This window comes from Podarcis liolepis, assembly GCF_965112155.1.
Source record: "Podarcis liolepis genome assembly, chromosome: 14".
Classification (NCBI taxonomy): Eukaryota; Metazoa; Chordata; class Lepidosauria; order Squamata; family Lacertidae; genus Podarcis; species Podarcis liolepis.
In genome coordinates this window covers 21,945,281-21,960,346 of record NC_139569.1, presented here as the reverse complement: position 1 = coordinate 21,960,346, position 15,066 = coordinate 21,945,281, and the positions used below count along the sequence as shown (strand labels likewise).

General features: G+C 42.4%; 1 protein-coding gene across 37 annotated transcripts in view; it reads right to left on the bottom strand.

Moving 5' to 3' along the window:
• The window catches only part of RBFOX1 (RNA binding fox-1 homolog 1), a 1,450,244-nt gene that overhangs the window by 76,773 nt on the left and 1,358,405 nt on the right, over nucleotides 1-15,066 (bottom strand). For 31 of the 37 annotated variants that reach the window (XM_083473685.1, XM_083473688.1, XM_083473683.1 and 28 more), the window contains one exon: nucleotides 8,347-8,427. The exons of the other annotated variants lie outside the window; for them this stretch is intronic. In XM_083473685.1, coding sequence (XP_083329811.1) covers nucleotides 8,347-8,427 — 81 coding nt within the window. The remainder of the gene's footprint in view (nucleotides 1-8,346; nucleotides 8,428-15,066) is intronic. 37 annotated transcript variants of the gene reach the window in all.

Sequence of the window (15,066 nt, the reverse complement as noted above, 5' to 3'; positions counted from 1 at the left end):
CAGTTCTGCTGGTCTATCAGTAATGTTTATCTGTAGCTTAAAAGAGCAATATATGAGCCATTCCATCTTCAGATATTATTTTGGGAAGACTAAAATTTGCTGGATATTAGTGTGGGGTTGCAATAATATGGTAAAAGTTGAAAGAAGTCTGGAATGACTGGAATGCTATAAACTGGGACTCACTGTCGGCAGCAAGTTCACCTGGAATGCCAAAACTAAGAAAGCTTTGCCCCCCAGTTGTGCAACAACACTGTAGCAGGTAATGTTGGGTAAGGGAAGTATATCAATATATCATGAACAGTAACCCACAACAACCAAACAACCCACAACAGTTGACACAGGCCAGATGCTACTTCCCTGCCCCCGCCCCATAAGGCTTCAGTGATTAAAGGATTCTTCTGTTGTGCTAATAATCTCTTCTAGATTTGTCAATGGCTAATATTTTGTTCTTTGTGCCATTTCCAATTCCAGAGTACCATATTATCTGCTTGACTCACTAATGGCCTTTGATTATTTCCTCCTAGACTATGAACCAGCAATATAACCTTTCATCGTTGACTCTTCCAATTCATTCATCTGTCCGTGGTCAACAAAGTGCTTTCTAGTTATCTCTGGTCCGTTGATGAGATTTAGGCCATCCATATCAGATGCAAAGAAAGACTTCTGGAATCTCTGGACCTCCACAAGTAGATTGGATGAAATTAGTGTGTGGTTTTTTTATGCTTTTAGAGAAGTGTGCACAGAACAAATATTTCCTGTCCTAGCTTGGCTTGAGAAACTTAGGGGAGGCTTGGTTGAGGGAGTTGCACTTACTGGTGAAACATCATGATGTCCAGAGCAGAGTCAAGTCCAATAGACACACTGAGGTAGGATATTCCATTTCACAACCAGCAAGGCACAGTGTGGCAGGGCTCTGGACTATATCAGGGTCTGGCATGTCTTGCTTTTCAGAAACCCATGCTGGGTTTTAGTAATCACAGCATCCTTTTTGAAGTGCTTACAGACAGAGCATATGATTATTTGTTCTAGAACCTGTCCTTGATAAGAGTCCTGTAGCAAGTGGGTTCCACTTGACAGTTGTAGAAGTGCTCCACCTAGTTCCAATCCATAGTTGCTTTCATCAGCACTTAACCATTGTTGGCATCACAAAATTGTAGGACCGAATATCCCTTTTCCTCTGAAAAGGAAGCTTACTGATTTTCATGTGTGCATGCACACACAATGCCAGAACATGGTAGATTTCAATGATAAATGCAGTGGTTGTGCTCTGTTGAGATGATTTTCAAATATTGATCTTGATCATTCACCATTCCCCCCAAAAGTGTCTCAGCTCTGTAATGCTAGAGGTATTTTTAGCTCTTTGGTGGCATTTACTTTTTCTTGGCATGACTTTTTATGCTGTACAATAACAACTCTGCCTTGGTAAAAAAAATACATTTCCTGTAGTTTGTTGAGTCTGAATTCATGGATCCAATTGAAGACTTATGACCATCCATTTATTATGGCCTTCCTTTGTTGTACCACCATGTATTAAGGTGTCTTCCACAAAGTTAATGGCACTTTTTATGTCTCTAAGGAATGCTGTCAAATTCAGTTGAAAAATCTCAGACGCACTTGCGATCTTGAATGACAACCACCGGAAACAGAATCTTTGAAAGTATGTGATGAATGAAATGTAGACAATTTAGCACTCAGGTTTGTCAAAGGCATTTGCCAACAATCATATGATACATACAATCTGGAAAGTATTTTGGCTCCTATTACTTTGAGGAAAAGGTCCTCTTCCATGGGAAGTATTTTTCATCATTCACTAAGCTTTCATTTAAAAAGTTGAGGGCAGCTAGCATGGCCAATAATCTTGGATGATGGGAGTTGCAATCCGACAACATCTGACGGGTCACAGATTCCCTGCCCCCGAATGGGGAACCATGCTTGGTGTTTGTACACTGAATTATTTGGCATTAGATATTAACCATGTTCACATAGTTACCTTTTAATAGACAAATGGGTGGTATCCAACTAAGTTCTACTCAGAGTAAATTTACTGAAATTAATGGGCCTAAATTAGTCATGCTAAATTAACCACAATGGGCCTATTCTGAGCAGAATTTAGTTGGCTATTTGTGGGTTAAACCACAGAGCCTAGGGCTTCCTATCAGAAGGTCGTCGGTTTGAATCCCCGTGACGGGGTGAGCTCCCGTTGCTTGGTCCCTGCTCCTGCCAACCTAGCAGTTCAAAGGCACGTCAAAGTGCAAGTACCGTAGATAAATAGGTACTGCTCCATCAGGAAGGTAAATGGTGTTTCCGTGCACTGTTCTGGTTCACCAGAAGCGGCTTAGTCATGCTGGCCACATGACCCGGAAGCTGTACACCGGCTCCCTCGGCCAGTAAAGCGAGATAAGCGCTGCAACCCTAGAGTCTGCCACGACTGGACCTAATGGTCAGGGGTCCCTTTACCTTTACCTTTAACCCACAAGTCTCCAAACTCTCCTATGCTATATATTGTATTGTTTTCAGTAGTTTAATTCATAGCTGTGCTATGAATTAAGAGACTGTCCAGCTTATAAATTCTTATCCTACACCCAGTGAACACAAAGTGTATTCAAGACAGTGAAGATCCTGGGGTGCATAAGGTGATCTTCTGCAGGTCAGAGGAGTTCTGGAATCATGGCTAGGTCACTTCTGAAATGGCTATGACAGCAGCTCCTGGATGTCGTTTGAAATCAATGATCCTTTCCCCCTTCCCCTTTGTGTGTCTTGTTCTAGGTCTGCAGGACAGAACTGTCTTTCTTCTTTGAACAGTGCCCATGAAAAAATAAAACATAAATTTAGGGCCGGGTCCTCAAAAGGTGGCTCCCAACACGTAAAAACACAATGTATAATTGTTAAATAGAAAATCTACAAAATCACAAGAAATCAGCACTGGCTGTAGTAAGAACAGATTTCAGCACATGATTAATCATCCCAATTAAATCAGTGGGGGTAGTTTAACTGTGAGCTGCCTCATTGTACATCCTGCCGCCATGGTTTTGTGTAACTGTGGCAACTTCTCCCCCCACCCTGTGAGCACATCGACAACATGACTAGCACCAGTTATCACATGTGTCACCTCTCCTGAAAGCCAAAGATGATTGTATGGGTCCACCTGAAGTGAAAACCAGCTTACAAACAGTGATAGGCAAATCTGTCATTTTCAGGTTCTCACAGACTTTCATTCTTCCAAACTTAAATTCAATTCACCACATTTCTGCATACATTTGATTTTTTTTTTTAAGTCAGCATGAAAATCCACATGCATTTCTCACTGGGAGAGCCAATGGTGGAGACCAGGAGTGAAATCTTTACTTGGCCATGTGAAACTCACTGGGCCATGTTGGACCAGTCACTGCATCTCAGCCTAACCAACTTCACAGGGCTGGGGAAAACCACATATGCCACCTCAAGCTCCTTGGCAAAAAATATGGGATATAAAGATGTACATTTTTTGTATACAAAAATGCAGTGCTTTTTTTTCTTTAAAAATGTTTTGGGGGTACTCTCATTTTCCTACTCATTTTGAAATACTGCCCCTCAGTGAAGCCAAACTTAGATTCACAAAATGTTTAGGGGTATGCGTACCCCTGTGTACCCCCAGAAAAAAGACTGCACAAATGTATACCTAGTATGTGCATTTTGTTCTACAAGCAGTCTTCCCTAACAGAATCTATTTTTTGTACACAGTTTCCACCAATATGCACATTTTTGCACACATTCTTTGGTTGAAGAACCGCAATCAGGGAAGGCCAGGTTCCAAAAGATAGCTGTGTTTTGTGGATTTCTTAAGGAAATGCAAATCTGTTAAGTTCTCATTAAAATGAAACGAATTTCCCCTCCCACCTTTACCTATAAGCTGAATTGTGCTCAAAGTTGCTGTGTAAATTAGTAGCGGCTAAGAAAGAAATTTTAATAAATCACTGTGATAAATGCACAGTGCAGGAAAACTAAAATGCGCGCGCACACACAGGCAGAATATTTTTTGATTTAATAAACTGATTTATTACTTTAGATTTAGAGGCCTATCAACTAGATGAATAACTGGGTGCAGTTCTCCCCCCCCCCCAATATGGAAGAGCAGGATTTAAGGTAGTCAGAGCCTCTTTCACAATCTACTTAAGAAGACGTCACATTCGAAACCTTTCCCTGTCAGTGGTATCACAGGCTCCTGGGGACTCTTGTGAAGCGACTGCCTCCCCACCTTTCACAACTATCTCATCTTTGCCTTGTTGCTTTCAGTCTAAAATCCCAGAGCAACATGGTTTATTGTTTTAATATCTCTCTGGCACAAGGCAGAAGTATCCCACAGTGGCTACTTATCTGTCATATGTATTTTTGTGAAAGAAATATCAAGACAAGCCTGCTGTTTGGAGGAATACCAGAAGACTGTCGGGCGTTAGCTGGGTTACATTTTCCAAAAGGAACAGAACAGTGCAAGTCAGGGGAGAGGTGGGGGAGAGAGAAAAAGCAGCTTCTGAAGAAATGCTCAGTATATGCTACTGAGGGATGTCTGGCAACCCCTAAGCGCTTTTCCTGGCTTTATGAAACTGCTTTTCTATTCTGCTTGTATCCCTCTACAGTGGTACCTCTGGATGTGAACGGGATCTGTTCCAGAGCCCTGTTGGCATCCAGAAGCGAATGCAACCTGCGTCTGCACGTGCACAGGTCGCAATACGCCGCTTCTGCACATACGCGTCACGTCATTTTGACCATCTGCACATGAGCGAGCAGCGAAACCCGGAAGTAACGTGGTCCGTTACTTCTGGGTCACCACAGCACTCAACCCAAAAATACTTATCCCAAGGTATGACTGTAATGTACAGTCATACCTTGGATCTCGAACGGCTTAGTTGCCGAACGCTTCGGCTCCCAAACAATCAAAAACTGGAAGTGAGTTTCTGGTTTTTGAATGTTTTTTGGGGGGAAGCTGAACGTCTGGTGGGGATTCCGTGGCTTCCTGCAGCCAATCAGAAACCCGCTTTGGTTTCCAAATGTTTTGGAAGTCGAATGGACTTCCGGAACGGATTCTGTTCAGCTTCTAAGGTATGACTGTAGTGACAGGGAGCGTGCAAATCTGCCTCCAGTTCTTACTATCTGGCCCTTGGAGTTCTCACCAGGACCCAGACCCTTCTTGCACCCTCTGTGAGGGATTTTGCCCAGCAGGAATTCCTTCAGCTCTTGCTGGTCTCAGTTGAGAATAGAGAGTGATGTGTGATTGTCTACTGCACAATGGTAAACACCACACTTGCTGCTCAACCCAAACAGCTTGCCGTTTCTTCTGCTTTGGAGCTAAAAAGCAGCTTTTCTAGGGGGAAGGTGGTGGGAGGCAAAACTGCTTGGACCTGTGCCTAGAAAGCATGAGACAAGTGGAAAACCACCCAAACCCATGCTTTCTAGGCAGAAGTGTGGATGAGCCCATAGTTTAAAGTGCCTTGCAACCCATAGAGATTTTTAACCTGGCAAGGTCCTCAAAATTTACATCCAGTTTCACTTAGGATGTACTTTGGAAATAATTTCAAGGTGAGGTAAAGGACCCCCAGATGGCCAAGTCCAGTCAAAGTGGGGTGTGGCGCTTATCTTGCTTTTCAGGCCAAGAGAGCCAGTGTTTGTCCACAGACACCTTTCTGGGTCATGTGGCCAGCATGACTAAATCTGGTGCATGGAGGACCATGACAAAAGCCAGAGCGCATGGAAACATAGTTTACCTTCCTGCAGTAGCGGTATCTGTTTATCAACATAAACATCAGTCTGTCTCTTCACCCCAGAGTCCTAGGTGTGCTTCACTGTACAGGCTTCCCAATCAGTCAGTCGGTCAATCAATCAATCAATCAATCAATCAATCAAGCAATCAAGCAATCAAGCAATTAACTGAACACTCAGAAGGAACAGATTAATGCACACGCTCCTAACTCTCTCCTTTGAAAAGAACAGGTGAGCTAGGCCTGTGAAACACATGCGGGTTTCTGGATAGGGCTATCTGCCCTCTGGAGCTTCTGTACCTGAACTAAAATTACTGGATCAGGGCCCATGAACTTTAAGAGTGAGAAAGACATTAGAGCTTTAATTATCAGATGTCTCACTCTGTTTATTTTAATGCCAAACAGCAAACAGCGCCAACGTCCGACGATGGGACACATCAAATGAGTTTGTGTGGACTGAATGGAAGGGCTGGCATTGGCAGTAGAGCAGAGTGAATATTGCTAATTAAAACAGCTGAAATGGAATAGCATTTTTGGACACAATGGGCTGTAAACTGACTTTCTATTAATTGAGCTCAGTGTAATGACATATCGGAATGAATAGCTAGTGATCTGGAAATTCATTTAGACCATTAGTTTAATTACAGAAACTGATGGAAGTTTTCTCAGACAATTATGGAAAGAACTGGAGCACCGTGAGATAGGATTTATAAGATTTTGCATCTTCTCCATCTACCCTTCCCCACTTTTTAGAATATTGAATTGTGCCGCAAGAAACAACAGTAATAGGCCTGAGTAACATATTCTTGTGTGGAAGCCTTTACTCTATCAACTAGGGGACAGATGTATGACTCTGTCAATTTCAGTTTTTATTAGTTTCTCAATTTTCCAACTTTAAATTTAGTGAAGGCTGGTCTATTACGGCAAATGGGGTATTGCCCCACCAATCACAGTCTGTTCTTAGCCAGCCCCAGCTGGCTGCCTTCTTCCTTATGACCAGTGCAGGGGAGTGTGACCCTGTCTGTCAGTTTACTCTTCTTCAGTCTCAGTGTTGCCCTTCGTATAACTTAGAAAGGAAGAGGATGGCCCTGTTTGTCACTGGTTCTGGTGCCCCCTACTTTTGGGCTCCCTGCTCTCCACCCCATTAGTTCTCTTGTTCACAAGCCACCACTGCTTAAATCCAATATGCTGCATTTCTTCACCAGTTTGTGAATTTTGTGTACAAAAATAGTCCTCTTGAAAATCCGATAGAATTTTAGAGAGCATTTCCCCTAATACACCCATTTCGCAAGGACATTTCCCTACAATAAAGCCATTTTTTAAAATTAATATATGCATTTTTATGGGCACTTCCCCGAACAAACATTTCTGCGCACTCGATTTCTTCGGAGAACTGAAATTCAGAGAAAAGCAAATTCTTTACAGCCACCCAGCAATGTTAGATAGAAGTCCAGGTTATTAGCTTGGCTACTGTGGCTCATACTTATGGTGTGTGTTTTTTTAAAATGTCTTGAAGGGTAGCCACAATAGTTCATGACTGTCCTGATCCTAGCTGGGGGGGGGGGCAGTGCAGCCCTACTCAGAACCATCAACACACCATTCCCAGAGTCAGACAAGCCACACACCAAAAGCACCTCTTTCTTGTCAGGAATGATGTTATTGATACAGTCCATTACCAATCTCAGACACTAGTTTAGCATCATCATCTAAATTAGATGAAAGGGGGGGGGGTGTCATCACTGTACTGATCACATTGCACCAAAACCCCAGATCTGGCAATTGCCACAAAGCATCTTGTTCCTAGTGGAATGCAGCTGGCTGCGCTTTCTGGAGTGGCCTGGGAATGACGCTACATTACATCATTCCAGAAACATGGGGGGCATTGGAGAGAGCCATATATTGCAGTGAGAAATACAAGACCCTTGCTTGAAAGTTTTTTTCACCCCCCAAAAGAGAAATGGGGTGATAGCATCCTCAAAAAACTGAGGGAAGTGGTAGCCCCCAACCACCACCACCCCTACTCTGAAGATGTTGGAGAAATTATTGCCCCCCTCTCGTGATCTTGGAGCGGACTTCATTTTGATTAGAGCAATGTACATTAAATTAACTCAAATTATTTGATTAATCAATTGTTAATTGTTTGAGTAGTTTTGTTAGTTTAAATGTGGAATTATGATTATTAGTACAACAGTAGCAGTAGTAATAGTATTTTGTGTAACTGGTGTAATTAGAAGCCTATTATGGCTTTAAGCGGTATATACTACTACTACTACTAATATGGTTTTGAATGTGGACTTTGCATTCTGTTTCTTACATTGCTTCCTTTTTGTTGGCACTTGTAAACTGCTTAGAGATTCCTGCTGAAATATGAAGCAGTACATAAATTAACTAGCCAATTAAATAAAAGTAAAACCACTTTCGGATGGTTGAAAACAGCAGCAACAACAACAAAAGTTAATTTCTTAAGCTTATCCCATGACAAACAGATCAGCAGCCAAACATTTGCATCACTTCTCTCTGTATATCACATTTCAACTTTGTGAGATATTAAGGGGCTGAAATTGACATTTCACAGGCAAAGCAAAAAAGAAAAGAGCTGCAATGACTGGCTTACTTGTGGACGTGTATACTAGTGAACTGGGGGCACTGTACATGGGAGATCCCTCTTGGTTTGCCTGGCACAGCAGCACCCTGCCTATGAAAGAGAGAGAGAGAGAGAAAGAGAGAGAGAGAAAGAAAGAGGAAGAAAAGAGAGCACGGTCTGAGTTTGGGAACACTCAAGCTAAATTAGTTAAGTTGAAAGAAAGAAAAAAAACCAACATGATGAGGCTATGAAAAATGCATTGCCTTTCGCTGAAAAGAACCACCACCACCACCAAAACCTTTCCAGGTACACTAAAGCTTCAATCCTACCCCCCACTTACCTGGGAGTAAGCCACACTGAAGTGAATGGGACTTACTTCTGAGTAGACATGTGACCATATCCAGCATTCTCTGTTTACTGGCACAAGAGCCCTTGCGCTAATGGATGACGTTTAAAGGTTGCGTAACAAAGGTTATGCTAGCGGAGGCTTGATGCACAACAGCTGATTCTTGTTGTGTAACCCACTGCACAACAACCTTTTGCGAAATAGCTGTTTCTGGCTGTATAATCCACCATTTCCCTTGTGCAACTGTGTCCCACCAGTGCAACAAGTAAACGAATAAATGGCTTTCACTTAGCACTGACTGGGGCTGCAGCCTGCATTACATACTGACAATTTGACACTCCAACCATCCCAATGCAAAATATATATTAATTTCACATTGGGAGGCCAGGACAGGTGCACCGCCCTGAGTAGTAAAAGTGGCCACTTGCTCTCTCTCTCTCTTTCTCAAACTCTTTCCACATCTAGGCTGATGTTGAACCTGTCCTATCAATTCTCCCCCCCCCAAAAAAAAGGTTGCAGTGGTCCAGACTAATGTTCATTCCATCCAATGACCAAGTATGGTGGCTTATTTTTCAGAGTGGAAAGTATTTTGAAGGGAAGGGGTTGTTTGCTTCTGTGAGCTCTCATTTAGAAAGGATGAGCAATACATTTTGTGGACTTTAACATGTAGTTCAGTTGCCTCCAGTGTTAAGATAACTGAACACAAAGGACTTGTATACCTTTAAGTATTAGACAAATGGGGGGATTTTAGACCCTTTTCTTATCACTGCATAAAATGTTCACTCTACCCAAGATACCATCTTCCTTTTCACCCCAGTTTGCTCTGTGTTATTAATCCTATGATTCTCTACACCTTACAGGATAGCTAAAAATGTATTTGCGCCCATACACCAATCATGCTGCTACACTCACCCCCAATTTATTCAACTATACTCATATTTTTACACAGCTCTTAAGGTTAACCCTTTCCCCACACCTCCTTTGACTACACAAGAACGAAATAAGAGTTTGGATGCTGGTTTAGGCCAAAGGCCTATGTGGTCCAGCATCTTCTTCCATAGTGGCCTCAATGGGAAGGCTGCAAGCAGAATCTGAGCACAATAGCATCCTCCTTACTTGTGATTTCCAACAATTGCCACTCAGAGGCATACTGCCTCCAATAGTGACGGTGGAACACAGCCATTGTGGCTAATAAAGAGAGAAAAAACTGTGGGATGTATCAATTATTACTCATACTCAGAGTATACCCGTTATAATTAATAGACATTAAGGGGGGAAATAGTGCTGTGTTAAAATCATGTCCTCCAGTTTCTCAAAGGGCCTTTTCCTCTGCAAATGAGCCTTCTTATTTTCTGCCTCATTCTCAAGGCACTTGGAAATTTCTTTAGAATTTCAAGGGGTGCAGATTTTGAGCATACTTTATCATTATGAGATGGCCAAGGACAGTGTGTACACTTTTCTTTCCATCAAACATTCCTTCGGCACTCTGCAGCCTCCTTGACTGCCCACACTTCCAGATCTGAAAAAAGTCCCATGAGAGGAGTCATCTCATGATGTCTTCTCCTGAATTTTAACTGAAATGTGGGCACTAAGGAAGGCTGCAAAGTGCAAAGTGATTTGTTAGAATGTAAGAAAGAAGACTCACAAACACCTCATGGCCATATTGAAAGTAAGATAAGCACAGCAAAACCCTTATATCCAACCCATGCAAATGTCACTGATTTGCTCTCTCCCCTTAGATAATTTTCAAATGTGCTTTCTTCTCTTATTAATTTTAGCGTTTTGTTGGAAGCTGCCCAGAGTGGCTGGGGAAACCCAGCCAGATGGGCAGGGTATAAATTATTATTATTATTATTATTATTATTATTATTATTATTATTATTGGGTAATGGTCAGGGGGGAAACTCTCAGAGGGATTTTTTTTTTTTTTTTGCCAGTGTTAAAAAGAAAGGTAAACATGATGTGATTGCAAGTGATGCTTCTAGGTAACATGCTGTTAGGCTCTAAGTTCTCTGGAATCCTATTTTACAATGGTTTCCCAATCACACAGAGGGAACTCTCTGTATTTATAGCTGCCTATGCAGTGGCTCTTTAAATGTTCCAATGAATGTGTGTAGGTTAGGGCTAAGCATGCCACAACAATCCCATACCTCCTCCCTCATTGAATGTGCAAAGATGTTGATCAGAATCCCCATTTCATCCACACATTTGCCACTGAAATGGTTAATGAGAAAAATATCCTCATTAACTACCTTAATGGTAAAGACGCCAGGGTGACAAGATGTAACTAATTGCTCACTAGGTGATCTTGGACATCCAATTAATCAAGGGACATTTTTTTTAATGGTACTTTTGCATTTGTATATCCCGTTTCCACTGTTCCAAGCACTTCATGCACATTCGCTCAGTGATTCTCATGACAGTCCTGCCAAATAGATGGGATTTTACCCCTGTGATACAGATGGGCAACTGAGGCTGAAAGAATGGCAGCTAGGCCTTAAGGCAGGGATGTGAAACATTTTCCTTCTGAGGGCAATGTGCCAGTGGTAGGCGGGTCTAGGGGCAAAAGTGTAGGGGGCAACAAATACTAATTTACTCATACATCCTTCTCTACCCTCCATCTAGGAAAGCAAGAAGCATGATCGGAGTTCAAATGTAAACTACAAAAACAATTATGCAGACAGGAAGCCAGAAGGGCTGTGTGGGACTTTCCTGTGTTTTGCAATGTCATATACATATATAAACTATCTCCCTTTTGGATAGAAGTCATGGTTTTGCCCAATGTGCAATGAGCTCCTGGCTCCCTTGCAATGTTCCCTTTGAGGCCAAAGTAGCAGACCTGAAAAAGCTAAGGGAAGCAGAGATGCTGGAGGTTTGAGGCCTTCAGGGATGGTATAAGTGTGTCCCACTCACATGACGTCCCCTGCTCTCAGGGAGAATGAAGGTCTTGGGGACGGAGAGGGGCCATCTGAGGAAGAGGTAAACAGTCTCTTAGAAGGCTGATGTAAAGCTATGTTCTTGTGCCGATAATACTTCTCTGGAGGCAGGGGGATCATCAGGAACAGAGATAGTTGGGTGCATGGTGGCCATACAGAACACAGGGTGAATTGTCTGCCTGAAGCAAGGAAGCATTATCAAAATGTAAAGACAACTCTGGCGAAAACACCCAAGCAGGATGCAATCCAGGAATGATGAGGGATGTGATTTGGGAAGTGTCCTGAGGGCCAGAAGAGGAGTCTTGGAGGGCCACATTCAGCCACTGGGTCTGAGGTTCTGTCCCTTCTTTCCGAAAAGTGGTCTACCTAAACCTAGGAGGTTTTCAGATGAGGTGATGTTTGAAATGAAGAATACCAGATCGCAATACCAGAACACAATCTATTACGGTTTACAGAATATTATTATATTTCAAGCATAGTTATTTCTCTCATTTGTTGTTTAGTTTGTTTCTTCTCTTGTAGCTTCTTTTTTCTTACAGTAAAAAAGTCTGTTTCTTCGTTTCCAACCCATCCCACCCTTAGCAAATTTATTCCAGGATGCTGTTAGCAAAATGGATTAAGTTGCTTTCTAAATACATACAAATTAACCCGATATTGTTTAATATTACTTATGTTAATTATATATAGATGTTTCAAAACCTTTTTAAAAAAATAAAGCTGTTGCCATTTTTTTTAAAAAACAAAACAAAACACTAATAACGTAGTGTTGAAGTATTATCATACAAATGGTAAAAAAAAACCAGCTAGATTAACAACTCTGATGATAGTTAATGCATTCCTAAAACTTCTGAGGAGCTGTTACAACCCATTACAGCTGAAATATTGGTGTATGAAAAATTAATAAAGCCAGCAGAAAATGGAATCCGGCATCTGCAGCAGCTATTTACATAGAAAGAATCACCCGGAATTAATTATGCTCTATGTTACATTCTAATGAGTTTTTCATTAAAATGTACACTATTATGGAAGCTAAACAAGGATTATTCAAAGAAAAATGCCAACAGCTGTTATTATTTTGAGAAATTAAAATTAGTTAATTGGTTATACATTTAGATCTAGGTCAGGGTTAATCGAACACTATTTATCATACCGTTAGCCTGTGTGTTTTGTAGGGGAAATAATGTCTACATCACCTTCTTCAGGGTCGTACTTCCTTGGAAGGAGCAGGTTCCAAGACAGCAGGGTGCTCCTCTTGTGCTCCTGTGTCACTCTCTCTAGGTAACCTCAGTGGCAAGGAGTGCCTTTTAACAGCTGTTTCAGTAAAACAGGAGTATGGCAAAGTGGGGCTGCCCCTGAAGTTGGCCCAGAAACCGCAGGTACTGCAAAATTCAGCATCTTGACTGTTCATTGGGAAAGGATACTGCCGTCATGCTATGCCACTGCTGCTGCCAGTTAGCTATCAGTCAAAGTTCAAGATGCTGGTCCTGGTGCACAAAGCCTTAGGAAGCTTGAGACCAGGATACCTAAATGACTGTGGTGGTGGCTACGTGTCTTGATGGCTATATATAAAACCTTCAATATCTTTGGGAGCTTGCCCTGAACGCTAGGCACTGGGGATCACGAGTGGATGATCCACCTATACATAGGATTGCCATTAAGTATGTGGGTTGCCCACCGTGAGAACAGAACTTTGGACTAGATGGGGCTTTGGCCTGCTATTAAGGTGCAGTCTCCCGCATGTATGTCATGAGGAATTCCTTGTTGGATTTTCATGGGGGAGCATTAAAATTCACCATTCCCTGACAGAGCTGCATCATGCAACATGGCATATCGTGTTCCTCAGTTCTTGAACTGCTGCAAATCACGAACCTGATCCAGTGCATAGCCTTGCAAAGCATTAGCCACATTCCCAAAGATATTTCAAGTATCAAAGTCCTTTAGCTAAGCTTGTCCCTCCCAGTGGATCTCTCAAATAATTGGTGTTAAGGTACTAATCTGCTGAGGGAATACAGGGCACTGAGCAACTGTACAACAATGCTCTACATGTATTAATCATATTACCAACAACTGTGCAATTACTGTTCAGACTTGAGAGCAGCCCTCAGGGGGAAGGGAGGAAACAATCATGGAGGTGATGCTACCAAGGATCTAGTGACTTGGATAGGGCAAAGTTTAAGTGGAAACCTGTAGACCAGACTGCTGACTGGGGTCAGTTACAGGGAACGTATTACTCCATTGTTAAAACAACTTCACTGGTTACCAGTCTATTTCCAGGCACAACTCAAAGCCCTATATGGCTTGGGCCCCGACTACCAGAAATATCACATTTCACTATATTAGCCTGCTTGGGTGAGAAATTCCCCAGGTGAGCACCTTTTCTTGGTCCCATAAATATTAGAAGCATGGTTGGTGGTGACACAAGAGAGAGCCTTTTCTGTGGCTGCTGTCATATTGTGCAATTTGTTCCCAATAGCACTAAGATTGGCTCCCTCTTTGCTATCCTTCTGCTGGCAGGTCAAGACCTTCCTATTCAGGCACCCTTTGAAATCTAAGGAACAGGGGATGCTGGTCACTGGGTTGCTGCTGGGGCTAACTGTATTGTAATTGCTGCTTCTAAATGTATTTTATAATAATGTTTTTATTATGTTATAAGTCACCTGGGATTGCAGCTTGGGGGAGAGGAAGGATATAAATACGTTTTCTGAACTGTCTTCAGAGACAGGCCTATGTATAATGTGTTGCAGTAATCTAACCTATAGGTTACCGGAGCATAAATAACAGAAGTTATGGTATCCCTATCTTTATAGAAGTGCAGCTGGACCACCAGCTGAAGCCACTGAGGCCACCTGAGCTTCAAGTGACAGCAAAGGATCCAGGAGTATCCCCAAGCTATGTAACCCCTCCTTCAGAGGGATGGTAACCTCATTAAGAGCAGGCAACCTCCCATCCATCCGGTCTAGGGAACCATCCACTGATAGTGCCTCAGTCTTATCTGGACTGAGCTTCACTTTGCTGGCTCTCATTTAGTCTATTACCAAGGCAAGATACTGGTCCAGCACTTCTACTGCCTCACCTGCAGATGTAGAGGAAAAGTAGAGCTGTGTGCCAACAGCATATTGCTGACAACTTACTCCAAAATTTCAGATGACCCCACTCGGTGGTTTCATGTAAATGTTAGACAACATGGGGGATAAATTGAACCCTAAGGAATCCCCACATTGAATGCTCCACTTTTAATGGGAGAAAATTCCAAAGACTTTATTCACTAAATCCAGCATCTTGAAATTAGCCCAGTAGCTATGTGGCGGGCAGTGCAATTCTGCCAACAGTGGGGTAACGTTTGGGCAGTACAATGGTACCTCCGGTTACAAACTTAATTCATTCCAGAGGTCCGCTCTTAACCCGAAACCATTCTTAACATGAGGCATGCTTTCGCTAATGCTGCCTCCTGCTGCTGCCAGCGCGCAA